We start from the raw sequence: 16,860 nt of genomic DNA, 5'->3' as shown, positions 1-16,860 counted from the left end.
CTCTGCCCCACCTCTCCTCCCAGGCAGGCTGCACTGTGCTGCCAGTCTATTTTGTGGCCTTTCAAAAGGGTTGCCACAGCTATTCTCTCTCCTGAAACAGAGAGCATCTCATGTGTCCATCTACTCTTACAAATCGCGGGGTACCCAGCACCAGGCCATTCAAGCAACGGATTAAAAGCCCCATGAATCACCACTGCTGTGAATTCAAGCAAAGGTCCTGCGCAGGCTGTGCCACAGGTCAGGCCCCAACCTGCAGCCGACTCCGATGCCTTAGGATCACCAATCATAAAAAAACAGTCAGGTCACTAGCTCAAGAGCAACAAACAGGACTCTCAGAAAGAAGCAAATCCACACCAGCTTTTATGCATCAAGGTTTGGCACAGGCTAGTTTAAAGCACTGCTTGCTCCCAAGACCACTCTGAGGTGCACAAATAGTTCACAAAAGCAAATTTATTTGAGACAAAAATGGTTTTCTTTATTTTTAGACAAGAGCTGAATCGTCACCTCCTTAGCCAGGTAGGAAATGATGAGAGACACAGGAGAGAAAGGCTAAGAGGAGGAAGGAAGGAAAGAAGAAAAAAAAAAGGAAGGAAGACAGGAAAGAAGGAAGGAAGGAAGGAGAGGGAAAGAGGAACAAAGGAATAGAGAGGAAGAAGGAAGAAAGAAAGGAAAGGAAAAAAGCAAAGAGGGGGGACCATTTCCTCGTCTTTCTCTACAAACCCCTGTCCCAATAACTCACAGAGTTTCATACAAGTTCATGCACGGCCCCTTATCCTACTCCAAAAGTCACCACCAAGAGATTCTACCAAATCACCAGGAGGGCATGGGGCTGACGCAGGTCCGACTTGCAAGGCTACAACTTTCTAAGAAGCACAAAGGCAAGAAAAATGCAGTGCACACACTGGAGGCCCAGCAGAACTAGTCCAAGAGGACCACGGGGAGCTTTACAGCAGGAGAAATGAGAGGCCAGAAGGTGGAGCAAAGAAGAGAGGGGCAGGGACAAGAAGACAGGTCATCAATTCATTACCTGCGTGGCATCAGTAAGGCAGCCATACAGGCATCCGCTTATGGTTACCCCTTGGGCTGGTTTGCAGGGACGGCAGGGTAGGAAATAAGACTGCTGGGTTCAGGGATTTACCCTCTCACGTCCTCTCACCTAAAATCAAAGAGTCTGCTGTAAGAGGGTTCACCCCCTCACATCTGTCTGTAAGATACACCCTTCCAATGGTTCTCTGCCATCTGAGCACTTCCCACAGCCCCCACAAATGTCAGCTCATTCTTAGCAAGGGCAGCCGATCAAAGACTGACAGGAGCAAATGACAGGTGGCTTCACATGGCAGACTGTTGGTCAGAAGTTCCTACTTCCCCAACCGCTGGCCATCAACCAAAATTGGGACATGTACCCTTAGGGAGGCATGGGCCTGCAACCCAAAAATGACTGTTCTCTTTATCTCACTAGACTGATGCCCAAGTGACCAGCCCGGAAGAGACCAGGGAGGAGAGGTCACCACTTGCTCCAGAATAATCTGATTGGATGCTGCTCTGGTTCCCACCTCCCTCCAAGGACACCTGTCCCAGGTGGAAATGAATCAGAGTTTGAGAAAAGAGGAGCATGGAGGGGGGTTGAAGGGACTTGGAGGTAAGCCATCAGACACCCTCCTCACTGGGCATGCTCTGTGGCAGGGATCCCAGACACAGGCTGAAGAAATGAATATGCAAGTCACTCTAGCTCATAACGGGGTGAACCTTCCTCAGCCTGGCCCATTCTTGACCTAAAACAGGGAAGATTTGGGGATGGAGGAAGGGGATATGGAGGGTGACGGATGATTGGCTTATAGCCTCTCCTTCCCATGGGTGTCATTGGCAGTGTTTCAGACCATTGTTCCCACAAGAGAGAGCTGATAGGAAGAGCTACCTACCTATCCATAAAAGGTTCCCTTGGGGAACCCTGCCACCAAACATAGAATCCATTTTCAAAGAAACCTAATTTGGATAAATAAGAATCCTGTCTGACTGTGCCATTTAAATGGTTTTGGTATTACCCTGAACATTTCACAAATACTTTCACAATTCACTTTCTGAGTAATTATATCAGTAACAAAATAGAAAGATGATGACTGTATTAACACTGAAAACAGAAAACAACAACAAAAGTCAGGCTTTATGTAAAGGCTCATCCCACTGGGTCATGTTCTCTAACAACAGGGGACATTTCCTTAATCATTGGCCTAACTGGGATTGCACCTGCTTTTCCAGAAGTGAGGTCACCAAAGCCTTTTACAGTTCTAAGGGTCTCCAGAAAGCATGTCTGGGGCACCTACGCCTCATTTCCTCTTGTTTATAGAATATGTCCCCAGGGGAGGCAGGGGGAAGATCTTGCCAGGGGCCTTCATTATTCTGTAGCTGAGCAGACCAGAGGTCACAACACATATATACCACGGCAAGGTCGTTTAGGGCAGGGGACTACTGGCTCTGTCCCTGCCTGCCTCTCTTCCCTCCGTTTCCTGCTGTCAGCCCACACTAGCTTGCTGGTGCTATCCAGTTGTCTCCTCTCCAACCAACCCCCCTCCAGCATCTCCCAAGTCACCCCTTGAGTGAGGTCAGCTTTGGACTCACAAATCAGAACCAGCTGGGCACTCTGCCCCAGCTGCCTTGCCTATTCTAGGATCCAGAACCCTCAGGGCTCTCATCCCACTTAGCCTTAGACTGACTTATAAGGGACAGATAAGGGGTTACCCAGAAGCCTGGGAAGTTCAAAGATGGACACGTCACCCTTCCCCCCCCCCCCCCATAGTGCATGTATCCTTAGAAGTGGGCACCAAGTCACAAGTGACTCAAGCAGTGTAGAAAAAGATGACATTCAAGGTGGAGAGGGGGCCATAAGAGGGAAAAAAAAAAGCAAAGATTTATTAAGAAGGGAAGAGAAATTAAGCTCAGCAGGGAGAAAGCAATCAATATGCATGAAGAGGCAGATTAATTAAATATGTATAATGCAATCAGCTTTCCAACACCCTAGAAAAAAAGGAGAAAGGCAGAACCAATACTTACTGTGGTTGACTGGTCCTCATGGCCTGCTGGTCTTTGCCAAGTAGATGGTCAGAGATGCTTCAGGCTAAGGAGCTCTAAGGAAAGAGTAGATCTTTCTTTTAGCAGTGGAAACCTTGGCAGGTGGAAGGCATGTTTGCAGGGACACATAGACTCACGCATGCATACACATGTACATAAGCATGCACGGACAACACACCTCCCACTGCTTGAGCCAGGCAGCAAGCGGCCCCAAAAGCTCTTCTCTCTGCTTGTCACATCCAGTAAATACTGAAGCAGCCTACACCCAGCAGGCGGCAGCTCAGCTCCCGGGCACAGTCTGCCCGCCCATCCTCATTGGCAGGACGCAGGAGATGCCCCCAAGCAGAGCTGACCTGGCATGCATCCTGCGCCTTCCTCCTTCGGCCTCACTAACCTGCAGCTCCTTTGGCTGCAGCTCAGGGAGAAGTCTCTCCCCAGCCCACAGCAGCTGCTCTGCCCCCCAGCCAAGAGTAGGTATTAACTCTTTTCAGGCCACCAAGTAGCTGAAAATCCAGAGAAGGGTACTTTCCTAATGAGCTGTGCTGCTGGCCGGGAGGCTGGAGGCTGGTGGCTGCACTGGGGAGCAGGGAGCATAAAGATCTTGCCCCAGACAGCTGCTGACAGCAGGAGCCAAGCCGAATCAAATCTCCTAATGAGCCAGGAGGAGGGGGCCTGTCTTTGCTGGGTGTGATGTGATGTGATAAATGTAGAGAGGGAGAGAGCTACGGGGCAGGTCGCACATCTAAATTCCACCCCCTTTCTCCCAATTCTATTGCACTGAACTCCCAAGCCAAACCACACAGCCCTGAAATTACCCCTCTCTGCCAAGTCTCAGCTGTCCCCTTACCAACAGAGGGTCCTCTCCCTTAGCCTATTTCTACCCCACCCACCCACCCCACCAGGGCTGACTACAATGCTCCCCACTCCTTAATAAAAAAATTTCCACCTCCTCTCTCCCTCCCGGAACGTGCAGATTTCCAACTCCACGCTTTTGCCTCTCACCTGGTTTTTCCTACAGTAGAAACTCACCTCTCTCCCTCATCCATCACCTAGCAACTTCCCCCACTTGCATCTGTGATGGAGTGCGACTTTTCCCTTTGTTCTGCCCGACCTGCTCATCATATCTCACTCACATTCATTCTCTCCCTCTCTCTCTCTCTCTCTCTCTCTCTCTCTCTCTCTCTCTCTCTCTCTGTCTCTCTCTCTCCTTCTTTTTCAATTTTATTTCCAAACCTCTATACCCACATAGACCTTCACACTGCCTGCCTCTGTGCTGAAAAGAAGATTTTTCCTATTTGTTCTAGTTCTCCAAAAGTGGTACCCAGACCCTTGGTGGCAACCCAGCGTGCCCACACCCAGGGATTCCTATTAAAGCCTTCTCTTCCACATTACACTCTGAGTCTCTAAGAGTGTCCTCATGTCTGTTCAGGAACCAGCTCCAAATGCACCTGGACTTTGTGACAAATCATTTCTCAAAGCATAGAAAGCAGTGGTTTATTATAAAAGCAATCTACTCTGTTTATTAGACTTACTGTTGTTCAATGCTAGGAATTGAGCCAAGGGCCTTGGATATTCTAGGTGCTCTACCTCTCTATCGTGCTCTACTACTGAGCTGTGTTCCCAGTGGTACACACTAGTGGGTCTCTTCTATCTTCTTCTATCTTTTTTTTTTTTTTTTTTTTTTTTTCAGACAGGATCTCCTTAAACTATCCAGAGGGCTTTAAACTCACTCTGTAGCCCAGACTGGCTTTGAAAGGTTGATGGCACAGCATCCAGGAGACTGAAGCAGTAGGATCAAGAGTTCAAGGACAGCCTGAGCCACACCCACTCTTATAAACTATGTATAAGATATTCTCATGTATTGTCAGTCAACAATGCCATGTACCACACTCAGGATGATTACTAACCCATGCCACAGATGAGAAAGCTGAGGCCAGATGTGATTAAAATTCCTTCTTTAACATGGCACAATACATGGTCACAGCACAAGGGCCAAAATTCATTTTATGGCTCTGACAGGGAAGCTTTTGCTCCCGTGTCATGCTGGGACACAGTCTCTGGGCATATCTATTGGTGCATGACCTATGTTCTGACAGTGAAATTAATGTGCTGTAATCATTCACTGCCTGACGCTACCATGAAAAAGAAATCTGGATGCTGCCCCCACAGTGACTCACTGTCTCTCTCCAATAATGTCCACAGGATCCCACTGTTAGGCAAAGACAACTTCATGTTACCAAATGAGATGTCTTGAAACATGACGCTAGCTAGAATTCAAAGTTAAGCTGAAAGAGAATTTTTCACTTTCTAGACCCTTTCCTGGTGTTTTTGTACTGTAAGAAAAAATTCCATGGATAACTAAGATACCTAGGATATGTTTACACCCTAAGATGAATCCACAGAGCTAATATTTAAGGATCGTTTTGTATGTGCTAGACACTGTCCCTGGCACTGCACTTGAGTTAATTTAATTCTCCCAACAAATTTACAAAGCCAACATTTTTATCAGCCCCTTTCACAGGTGGAAAAACAGAGAGAAGTCATTTGTAAATAGCAGAGCTGATGTCTGGTATCTAATTTGATGCCTCCGTGCCCCTCCCTCTGACACAAAGGTGATGTCATTAGCTGACTCTTCCCCACCAGGGCTAATACAAGGCAAAGCTTTCTCAGAGTTTCCTGTTGTCTGATACCCAGGAAGGAAAGGCACTGGGGAGAGGGGGAGGGGACGCAGATGGGCCTGGGTCTGAAGCAGGGGCTGATCAATACTAACCAGGCATCAGAATCTTCAATTAGCCTTAGAAAAATAATGCAGTCAATAAGTCAAATGAATTGGGGAAGATACCATAATTAATAAAGCTTTAAAGAAAATGGAAAGAAAGGTCAGACAGGAAAGAGAATAGGGCCGTGGAAAACATGAAGAAAAGAAAATCAAAACTAGTCCAGAAGTTTCTACCAACACATTCCTAAGCACTAACATGGAATCGTAGAATGCCCAACCCCGAGAAGTTGCTAATGCCACCTTGTCTACAGGAGGGCTCTTCTAGAACCTTCTAAAGAGCTAGTGTGTGTGAGGAACTTCTGAGGGGCATGAGGTGTCATTTCAGCACTGCCGAGGCTGAAACAGAGGCACTACTAGATGGAGGCCAGCCTGGGTTGCAGAGGGAGACCCTGATTCGACAACAACAAAATCTCCAGGGTAAACATTAAGCAGGCTAGTGTTAAGCATGCTACAATGGTTTTTCCTGGATGCCGGAGGCAGGAAAAGGACAAGATTTTACAGCTCTAGGAGGTCAGAGTCAGAATTCACCTACTTGGACTCTGGGTTCCCCAGGCTTAGAGCCATAGTAGCTAATGTCAAGCTTCTGTGGCTACTGCTCCTGACATCCTGGCTGAAGACTGGTCCCCCCAAGTTCTGGTTTTTGTTTGTTTGTTTTGTTTTGTCATTTTGTTTTTTCAGGAAAGCTGTGATGGCCAATAATGTCCTGATCTGGCTCCATGGGTGACAGAACATCCCCTCTGCTCTTTTCGTTTTGCAGCACTACGCCCTGGAAACCCCTTACCGGGCACAGACCAACCGGCACCTCTCTGAAATGAGGGCTGCAGGAACAGGGCTCTGCTGCAAGGCCCCACACACCTCAGGCCCACAGGCTCCAGGTATCCCCAGCAACCTTACTCTCAGCCCTCCCCTCCTTCCCACAGGGCTCCCTCTGTTTACCCATGACATCACTGCACCCTCACCCCTGGGGTAACAAGTGCAGATATTTCTGGCGTCTCCTTCATTCCTCTTGCTAAACTGGTGTTTCAATCTGATCATTGTGTTTCTGAGTTATTCCTTAGCGCCATCCCCCTCCCATCCATTGGCACAGAGGTTATTCAGCTCCCGGCACGGATCTCCCTGCCCCACTCCTCCCCCGCAAACCTCAGTTACCCACTGAACAGACGCCATAAGCAGATCATCTGTATAATAATCTTTGATGGGCTCCGTTGCAGCTCCTCTATTTGCCTGACAATAAGCTGGTCCTGCTTCTCTGTCTGGTTTTATTGCTCTCCCAAATACATACATACACGCCCATGCACCTGCTCCCTCCTCTTGGATTGTCTACCCTGTATCTGCCTCTCAGCTCCGAGCTCCTTTGCCAATCCCTTTACCTCTGAGATAAAAGCTCCCTTTCTGAGCTCTTTCAGAATGATTCCAATTAGAGGAGCCCCTCTATCCCAGTCCCACCACCTTGCGGTATGATTCTGACAGCCTGAACCACAGTCTAGTTCATTCATTTCGTGTGCGGTTTCCAATCCTCCCAAATTGATACCCACTCCAGGAAGAAAGCCTCTACAGCTGACTCTCTTTGTGCCCAACTCTCATTGCTTCATACAGTGTAGGTGTTTAATTCAATGGCTAACTGTCACTTATGGGTTCCATTACATTTTATTGTATTCATTTATTGGGGGCTGTGCTATGCACGTACCACAGCACATATGTAGAGGTCAGAGGACTACTTGCAGAAGTTAGTTCTTTCCTCTCTCCATGTCTGTCCCAGAAATCAAACTCGGGACATCTTGGTGACAACTGCCATCTTGCCAGCCCTTATTTTGAATTCTTGAAAGAAGGAAAAGAAAAGAAAAATCACCAAGCCTGTCTTATGGCAGAAATGTGTTGAGACTTCTGCAGTTTCCTGGTCAGGACTGAAGTCAACAGAATGCTGATAGCTTCGGGGGACAGTAGTGTGGGCTTTTATAAACTATCCTAACAGCCCGATCTGTGCAGGGTAGAGTTGATCAGGAGCGAAGGGGGCACCTGGCATTGCCACACAGGCCCACAAATATAATTAAATTGAAGATAAGAGGAATTAAAATCTGCGCTATAATATATTTTTTTTAAAAGCCACAACGGAAGAAGAGGTTTATTGGCAAATGCCTGCTGTGTGTTTATTTAATCAACATACCACCTAGCACAGCCCCGTTTCCAAAGCTTTCAATAAAAGTCATTTGGATATCAGCTTTGAATTCTGGTCAGCGTGCGCAAGCTCTCCCACAAATCTTTTAAAAGCAATTTCCACCGCTCAGCTTCCTAGTAACAGTAGAAACCTGGATCAACATATGCCGCATTGATTTGGGGTTTCCATGGAGATCAGAAGGACACAGGGAAGGGCAGGACAGAAAGAGGACGGACACCTGACCCAAAATTCTGCTTTGAAACAACAACAAAAACATGCATCTCATGAGTATTCCCTCTGAGCGTTAGCAGACCCGTTTCCTGCCCATCAGTTCAAGCATCCAGACACTTAATTTGTAATAACCTTCCTGGATTCCCATAAGGGATGTCACGGGGTCAGGGAGAAGGTCAGTAGCTAATGCTGAGAACCCATGAAGTAGGGTTGCAGGAAAACACAGAACTACAGAACAAAGGGTCATTGTTTATCACTCTTGTTAACTAGCTCTGCAACACTAAAGACCTGCGTTAATGCTGCGATCGATCGGCAACTAACAAGACCAAGAAATCTTGAACTTTAATTTTCTCCCTGAGCCAGGCATAGTGAGAGGTACTTACCCATAAGACCAGCCCTTGGGATGGAGAGACAAGAGGACCAGGAGCTAAAGACATCTTTGTGTCACAACTCATCACACTCCCAAAATTCTTATAATAAGACTCAAATAAATGCACCTGCCCTGTCTATTTTCCAGGGTGAATATATATATATATATATATATATATATATATATATATATATATATATATATATATATATAGTGACAAATTCTGTGGCTGCTTTGTAAGTTCCAGAACACGGTCTTCTGTTGTTATATTCAGAGGGGATTGTGGCTTTCCTTCAAATAGAATTTTGCCAGTGAGCAAGTATATACACCCCCCCCCACCAAAAAAAAGAAGAAGAAAAGAAAAGTAAGATTATTAATCCAGTGGAGACTCTAGAACTGAGGGAAGGCCAGTGGATTTGTCAGCCCAGAGCTTCTATCACAGAAGCACTACTTTCCAGGCTTATGACTTTGGGCAGGCCATTTATTCTGGATGTCATAATCACTGTGGGATATAAAGACAACAACCACACCAATGTCAGAGGCTTGTTACCAGGGTTAAGTGAGGTAACAGCATAGGGCGTTTTCTACAATTCCTGACAGGTAGCAAGTGGCCCTTCATTGTGAAGCACCTTTGTGTTATTGTCGGCTTTATCAGCAGCGCTTGGCCGACTGTAAATGAGAATTAGATTCCTACTACTTCGCTGCTTGACACAGAGGAATTACCTAGATGATGTCTGTTCAGCTATTTAATAAGCTATTTGGAGAAAGGTGCTATAGAAGTAGAATGTTATTATTTAAAGACTCATTTTTTTTTTTTACTACTTGCTCACCAAGGCAATAAAAACTGTATAAGATAATACATTCCTGAGATTTTAAGAGCCTCTGGTCTTTGTTGCCTTTCTTGATTATTTTTTGTCCTTCCTGAGCCTCCATTTGTCTCCTAGATACTCACCACAGGGTTTTCTTCTTTCTGTCCTTTTTATTCTCTTGCCTCTGGACTCCCCTTTCTAAATGTATCTAGAAAGGAATTTTAAAATTGAACCACAGAGACTTTGGTGCCTAAGTCTGCAGGCGCTCTCTTTGGGGCTCCTAAAACTTGAAACACTGAGAAAATGACCCAAAATTAAAAGACAGGGTTACACAATCAATCCCATCTCTTGGACAATGATTTTTCAATTTTTTTTAAGTGCAATACACAGACTTTATATCATGTTCCAATTCCAGACAAAAATTATTAAAATTTGATGAGGCAATTAAGAAACTATGAGCGCTGATTAGCTATTTAATGATCTGAGGGCAGCCCTTCTCCTTGGCTCTTTGGCTGCCTCCTCTTCTGCCCATCCCATAAACTTCCTTTCTGACTGTGACTCTCTGCCCTGCTGCTACTGTGTGCTCCCGGAGTAATCTCACCCTCACTGCCTTTGGGTGCACTGACCGTTTCTCCAACTCTGATGTGATGCCTCTCCCAGTCACGTGGATTCCTCTAACCTATGGGTTACCAATCACATAGCCCATAGGCACAACAAATACAAATATATACTTACAACTCAAGCGCATCACATCCCCTTTCTTGACCCATGTTATCTACCATCCCCTTTGACCCTTGGCTCCCTCTGGGTCCCTCTGGGTCCCTCTGGCTCCCTCTGGCTCCCTCTGGGTTCCTCTGGGTCCCTCTGGGTCCCTCTGGCTCCCTCTGGCTCCCTCTGGCTCCCTCTGGCTTCCTCTGGCTTCCTCTGGCATTGGTGAGCTCTGGTTTTGATACCATAGTCTACTGAGTAATTCAGTCCAACAATAGAGAAGCAACTGGAGGCAACTGCTTTCTCTCAGTCCCCGTCTTTTAGCCAATTATCAAATCATGCTGATTAAGTTTCCTCACGGTTTTCAAATCTATCTCCCGCCTTGCATCCCTTCTACCACTGCCCTGACTCATTCCCCATGGTCCCAGCTGATTTCCTCACAGCGTCTGCTCTCTGCAACCCAGTCTGTGGCCTCAAACTCAGCTCCATTTTATAGCCATAATTGTATGTTTAAGTCCCAAATATGATTAGGCTTCCTTCTCCTCACAGCTTATAAACGCCCATAACTTAAGCATAAAGTTCAAGCTTAATAAAGACCTTACTAAACAAACTCCCTCAGATCTGGGTCTTGCCTCCCTTGAGAGCTGGTCCATCACTCCCCCTGCTTGAGCTTTGAACTCCAACACCCCCATGGTGGTCACTCTCTAAGCCCAAGGCTCTTGTCCCTAGCCCTTCTTTGTTCTTGTCCATCTGCCTAGCATTCTCTTGACTTGCCTAACCCAACTCATCCTTCAAAATGAACTCCAGGAAGCCCCCCTTGCCCATCTCAGGGCAGCAAGTGCCCTCTATACTCTTGAGGCTCCTGGGAATATTTGACTACCTCATTACCGGGCACGGGGAGACAGGGGTACCTGCAATTCTCTTCTTCAAGGACACAGAAATGTATTTATTTATTCCTCCATTCACGTGAGCCTTAAGAACCTCTTTCCACCAAGCAATGTGCCATGTGTTGTGTGACCTATGCACACTACATAGGCAAACGGTATTTTCACCTGCGTGTCCCTCACACTTAGCATGACACCTGAAACCAAGAAAATGCTACAGTGTCAAAATACCTTGAGCTTGTGAATAGTAAAGCAACTGAGACCATGTCTTGGTCTGGAGCAGGGTGCTGGTCAATATGGAGTCATGAAAATGCCACAGGCTTTCTGGCATCAGTGATGCCAGAATAAATGCTGGGTCACAGCTCTCATTTTACCTATCCAGGATAGGCTTGCCTTTCCTTAGGATCTTGCCCCCCCCCCTTTTAAATCTATGAAATTAAAGTTACTAAGACAAAGCCAACTCCCTATGTCATTGTACAAGAATTCATGGGAATGTCAAAGCAAACATGGATTGCCAATTATTCCTTCTCAAGAAAACATGAAGTCCCATGACAAGCATCAATCAGATAAGACAGAGGCCAAGACCAAATGGAAACAGAGGTGGAGGCTGTGGATGCCGAAAGGGCAGTAAAGCCAGGGATGAGGAATAAGAAGACCTGACTTCCAAGGCCTATGGGCAAAAGGCACTGCCACAGTTGACCCGTGACTCTGTCTTCCTTCTATCAATGCTGGGTTATCAATTTCTTTCCTGTATAGACAGTAACAAAAGCAAAAGCCTCACCATTTTTTATCAGGGTTCATAGCTGTGGGCAGAAGCAGCTTTAACACACACACACACACACACACAGAGAGAGAGAGAGAGAGAGAGAGAGAGAGAGAGAGAGAGAGAGAGAGAGGATGAAGGATGAGAATGAAAGAGGCTCTTTAAAACCCTCTATTTTATCTGCTTCAGGTAATGGCTTTCGGTCTTCCCTTCAAGTACCGTCCTAGGCAACCACTTGGATGAGCAGAGGAGAGAATCTACAGCCACCAAAGCCTGGACTGCGTGAGACAGAGGTATGCCACAGCTGTAGCCACAGGAAATACTGCTGTGCAGACTGGGACCCTGCTGACGGTTCACCCTCTTTGTATGCGCTTGAATCCAGAGTCCTCTGGGAAATGAGTGTTCTCCCTCAGATGCCTCACTGCAAAATAGATGCCCAGCTCATATTAGTGATGGCCCTGGGGGTGGGAAGAGGGCTGTGTGGATGCACCTTGATGTACAGAGAGATGTTAAATTCTCACTGATACTTTGCCTTGACAGGCAAGGCCTTGGCTAGGCATCTACCTAATGCCTCTCAGCTTTTCCAAGACACCCTTCCACTTAGAACCTCTTATTGAAAGCCTCAGAAGATGCTTCCTGGAAACTGCAGCAGAGAATACGGACAAAGAACCTGAGGAGAGAGCTGGTATTTCTGGAGACTCTTACCTACAAGTCATAGAGCAGAGCAATGGGAGTCTGTCAGCATCTCCAGAGGTGTATTCGTTTGGATGAAGAAAGTAAGAAAAACTACAGCACAGGGAGCCTGGGATTCATGGGGAAAATGTTTCACCTCCAGGGATGTAGCTCACTCAGGTAGAGAGAGTGTTGGTCCAGCGCAGATGATGTCCTGGCTTCAATCCCATTAAATCAGGACAAATATTAGCAGCTGGAAGGTCATGATACATCACAGATGTTTCACTTGTGCAATACACCCAAGATTTAGAAAGTGCGTTGTTTACTTCTCAGCCCAACTTGATGGTGTTTTTTAACCTCACTGAGTTTCATTTTATCTCCCAAGAACTTGGACATTAAGCCTCAGGACAAAGGGAAAGTTCCAAGCAAAGTATCTCAGGGCATCTTCATCACAAGGGGCTATTTTATCTCATTCCTTTTAGCCGACTCTCACAAAAACCTTGAGAAATAACTGGACATTTGCAATTGTTCCCATTTTCCAGATCAGCAAAGTGAAGCTGCTCGGTGTCTCTGGGTAAAGGGCCCCAGGAAATTAGCTAACGGCCCTAGGAAGTCTGCAATCCAGGATCGCCAGAGCTTTTCCTACCCTACCAGCACCTTCTCTGCACCTCCACCTGCTGTCCCCCCATCGAGATCACAGTTTTTGGAAGAAGGGACTTCATAAAGCATGTTCTGCTTAACCAGCCGGCCACACTCTTGAACATCTGCAATGAGTACCTGGCATTCACAACATGGCTGTTGTGGCTAAGGGCCCATCCCCAGGGTTCACTGAGCCACGAGAGAAAGACCTTGCCACCATTACAGGAGATTTACTGAACAGAATCTACAGATATTTTCAGATTGCTTTTGTATTTACTAGTCACTGTGATGAAATAATATTGTCAACTTGACAAGATCTTAAATCACCTAGGAGATAAACCTCTGGGCGTGGCTGGATCGGGTATATGAGGTAGAAAGGCCCATTTTGTGGGTGGCAACATTCTACGGGCTAGTGTCCCAGACAGAATAAAAAAGAATGAGCAAGCTGACCCCCTGCATTCATCTCTCTATGACATCTACTACAGACACAATGTGACCAGCGGCTTCATATTCCTGCTGCCGTGACTTCCTCACCAAGATGGGCTGCACCCTCAAACTGTGAGCCAGCATAAGCCTTCCTTCAAGTTGCTTTTCTCAGGCATTTATTTTATCACAGCAACAGGAAAGTACTTAATCCAAGCACCTCATTAAATAATAATAATAGGAATAAAATAAATCTGAGAGGGTCTGATAGCCAGGAGCATTCACATGGGCCTAGCAGTGCTGAGATATAGGCCATAGACCAGGCCCCAAACCTGGCACAAACTTCTTCCAGGAAGCCTACTCCGAGAGTAAGCAGAGAGACAACAGCTAACGAAGACTAGACTACTAGACTACACAGATAGTCACGGGCTGTGGTGATTTTCAAAAGGATAATAACAGCTGCCTTGGGCACAATCCCACGTAGCTCCTTTTTCAGAGGTTTAGCCTTTCTGAATCACTGATCTGACCTTGGAAATAGTGGTCATGTTTCCACTTACCCCGCCGTATCCTCTGAGAAAACCCTAAAGGTTTCCAAATCTGTAAGAACAAGTAGCCCCAACTTTAGCCAAGTTGCGGGCTAGGTTAAGCTTTCCTGCATTTCTGCAGCTAGAAGCCTTACAAAGTCAGAGAGAGAGAGCGCACCAGGACCTGAAAGCCCACTCTTCAGTGCATGGCCAGACAGTAGATGGATGTCAAATAGTTCTAACACAGAAAGAAAAACTAACAACCTCCTTCTCCCAACATGACACTGTTTCCCCCACACACACCCCAAGAAAAAAAAATTAGCAGCTACCATTCCAGGGACCCATCACCTCTTGCTGCTGGTATAGGTGCCCTTAACTTGCCACTTAGGAACTGGTACCCTCTGATGCATTTCAACCTCCCTCCAAGCTCACCGTCATTGTGAGTCCCTTTGCATCGGAATGTGTCACTAAGTGTTAGTCACCAGCAGAGCCGACCTGCTTGGCTGACTAGAAACAAGACAGATGCTATGTGCAGCCAGGCTGCTGTGCAAGCGACCCCCGTTCCAAACAACAGCTGAGCTGAATGGAACTAAAAATAAGGAGCCTGTGGCATCGTGCAGACATCAACTGACAATATTTTCAGGGACTCCTCCCCAGCCCCGGCCAAAAAAAATCTGAGGCCAGAAACAGGATCCTTGTCTGACAGAAAGCAGACTTTGGGGGGTCCTGAGGAGTTGAGGTTGAGATAGATTGAAAAAGGGAAAAGGAAAGAAAGACAATCCTCTACTAACTAGAAAGAACAGGCTATTCCTGCATCCTTACTCTGGACCAGGGTGGCAGGGCTTGCCCTCCCTGCTCCGAGCAGCTCTGAGAAAAAAATAAGTGGAGATTATGACAGGACATGCCTTTCTGCTCTCTGTTGTCTATCCTGCTTCTCTCAGTAAGACCCAGCTGGCCGGTCCAGGAATCTATCAGACCCTGCGAGAAACAGCCGCTCTCATCTTACCTGTCTGGTGGTGGGCAACACAGCTGGAAAGATGCGGCCGGTGTCGGCAACAGCTGTGCATGGCTCGGTGAAGCCCTGAGTGACAGAGTCAGCCCTCTCCTGGTACATGGGTGAGGGTGGTGGAGCGTGTCCGCCTCACCTCAGGCCCCTAGAAGAGCTCCTGCAACATGCTGCCGAGGGCTCTGCTCCGCGCCAGGCTTTGCATCTCATGAAAAGGGAAAGAGCAAGCAAGCAAGCGAGCGCAGGGGAGGGGGCGGGGAGGCAGAGGGAGGGGAGAGGGGCACTCTGACAGACGATGCGCAGCCACGCAGTTGGGGGAGGACCGCAGGCTCCTGCAGGATGGCAATGCTTGTGCGGCTGTCTGCTGACTTGAATACAAGAGCTACCTCCGTAGGGGCTGGTGGCTCTGGGAAGTTGAGCCAAGAACAGAGAGCATGAGGGTGTGACAGAAGTCATCAACCTGGGAGAGAGAGAGGGTGGTCTGCTTTCCACTGACCACACCAAGGCAGGAGCATTGGCTTGATGACATAGGGAAGGGAGGAACACAGCCCCACATTCCTGGCCTAGCTTCAAGGTTGTTTCTCTCCCCTTCTGCCATCAGAAAAGCCATTTAGACTTAGGACTGAGAATGGCCAGGCAATTTGTGTCAAGCACAGCCCCAACTTTCTTGAAGATGAGGAAAATATTAGACATGAATGGGTATTAGGCCGGAAATGTTCAGTGTCCTTTTCACCTATGCACAGGCAAGCCAGACTGCTCCCTCTGTCACACGCACAGTGGGTTAGTAGTCTTGTGTTGTCAAGAACAGGATCAAAAAAAGACATTCAGAAGAGAAGAGAGAATGTATGGTGTGATGCTTCTGGCTGTAAAGTTCCAATGAGGCAGTCAGGAGCACAACCTTCTGGCTAGCTCGGGCCAATGCCCAGAGGTGCTTTTAAGCAGCAGGGAGGCCCCTTTGCAGGATTCTAGAGTGTACATTTGATGGGTTCACCCCACCAGCCCCAGGCTGACAGTCACTGGCTCTGTTTACAACCACAGCCAGACAGAGAGAGTGACAAGAAGATCACAAACAGTGGAAGAGAGAAAGAGACCAAAGGAAACTTGACTGGGGAATGCACCATCAAGCTCAGCTGATGAGGGGTAGAGAGACCTCAAACAACAGCTTTCTTGGGAGGGAGATGGTAGGCTGCATGGGGGTAAAAGTATGACTGACTCGGATGTCCAGGGAACCATCCTTCCCTCCCCTCAAGCTAATACTCCTCAGTCAACTGTCTCTCCAAAGGATGTGACTAGCACTGACTGTCGAGACCAAGCCCCGATGGCCAGTCAGACTTGTCTCCAGTAGATGCTCACATTTTGTTCCTGCTTAAAATGTTGCTCTGTTTCACCACAGTCAGGTCAATATAACAAGCCACGGTTGAGAGCCTACTATGAGCTACAAGTGATGCTGAGGAAATAGATATCCTTGTCGTGCCAGATGACTGGAAGAAGGGACAGATTCAGACAGCCGATGCACACATAAATGAGCAAGGTGTTTAAAACACTAAGGAGGGAGGAGAGGAAGAGGAATTCCAACTGGGAGGTCTAGGAGGGAGGAGGTGCCTTCTTCCTGTATACTGATGGCTGCAGGCAGATTTTGACCGGCAAAGCATGACTGAGAGGGAGAAGTCAAGGCTAAGGAATGGCCTGAGTGACAGACAGAGCCTGGAGATGCCTTAGTTGTCCGGTAAGCAGTGAGTGATGTCTCTAAGAACCTGGGAGTCACTTTGATCCTCAGATCTTTGTTTTGAGAAGATACTAAGTTGGGAGGAGTTAGAGGAAGGTGAAGGCA

General features: G+C 47.2%; 1 protein-coding gene across 9 annotated transcripts in view; it reads right to left on the bottom strand.

Annotated features, from left to right (window-relative positions):
- Rgs8 (regulator of G protein signaling 8) overlaps positions 1–15,456 on the bottom strand; it is a 40,853-nt gene extending 25,397 nt beyond the window's left edge. Inside the window, exons 1-3 of one of the 9 annotated variants that reach the window (XM_076941350.1) lie at positions 15,030–15,265; positions 7,533–7,663; positions 3,049–3,122 (exon numbers count right to left, since the gene is read on the bottom strand). In XM_076941350.1, the coding sequence (XP_076797465.1) occupies positions 3,049–3,068 (20 nt within the window). In that variant the 5' untranslated portion in view covers positions 3,069–3,122; positions 7,533–7,663; positions 15,030–15,265. Of the gene's footprint in view, positions 1–1,027; positions 1,157–3,048; positions 3,123–3,244; positions 3,744–5,243; positions 5,276–7,532; positions 7,664–15,029 lie in introns of those variants that run through there. The other 8 variants (XM_076941353.1, XM_034513198.2, XM_034513195.2 and 5 more) reach the window with 8 other exon arrangements.
- Between the last annotated feature and the right edge of the window lie 1,404 nt (positions 15,457–16,860).

This window comes from Arvicanthis niloticus, chromosome 10 (genome assembly GCF_011762505.2).
Source record: "Arvicanthis niloticus isolate mArvNil1 chromosome 10, mArvNil1.pat.X, whole genome shotgun sequence".
NCBI classification, from domain to species: domain Eukaryota; kingdom Metazoa; phylum Chordata; class Mammalia; order Rodentia; family Muridae; genus Arvicanthis; species Arvicanthis niloticus.
Note: the sequence above shows the minus strand (reverse complement) of the source record. Positions and strands in the feature narration are given on the sequence as shown.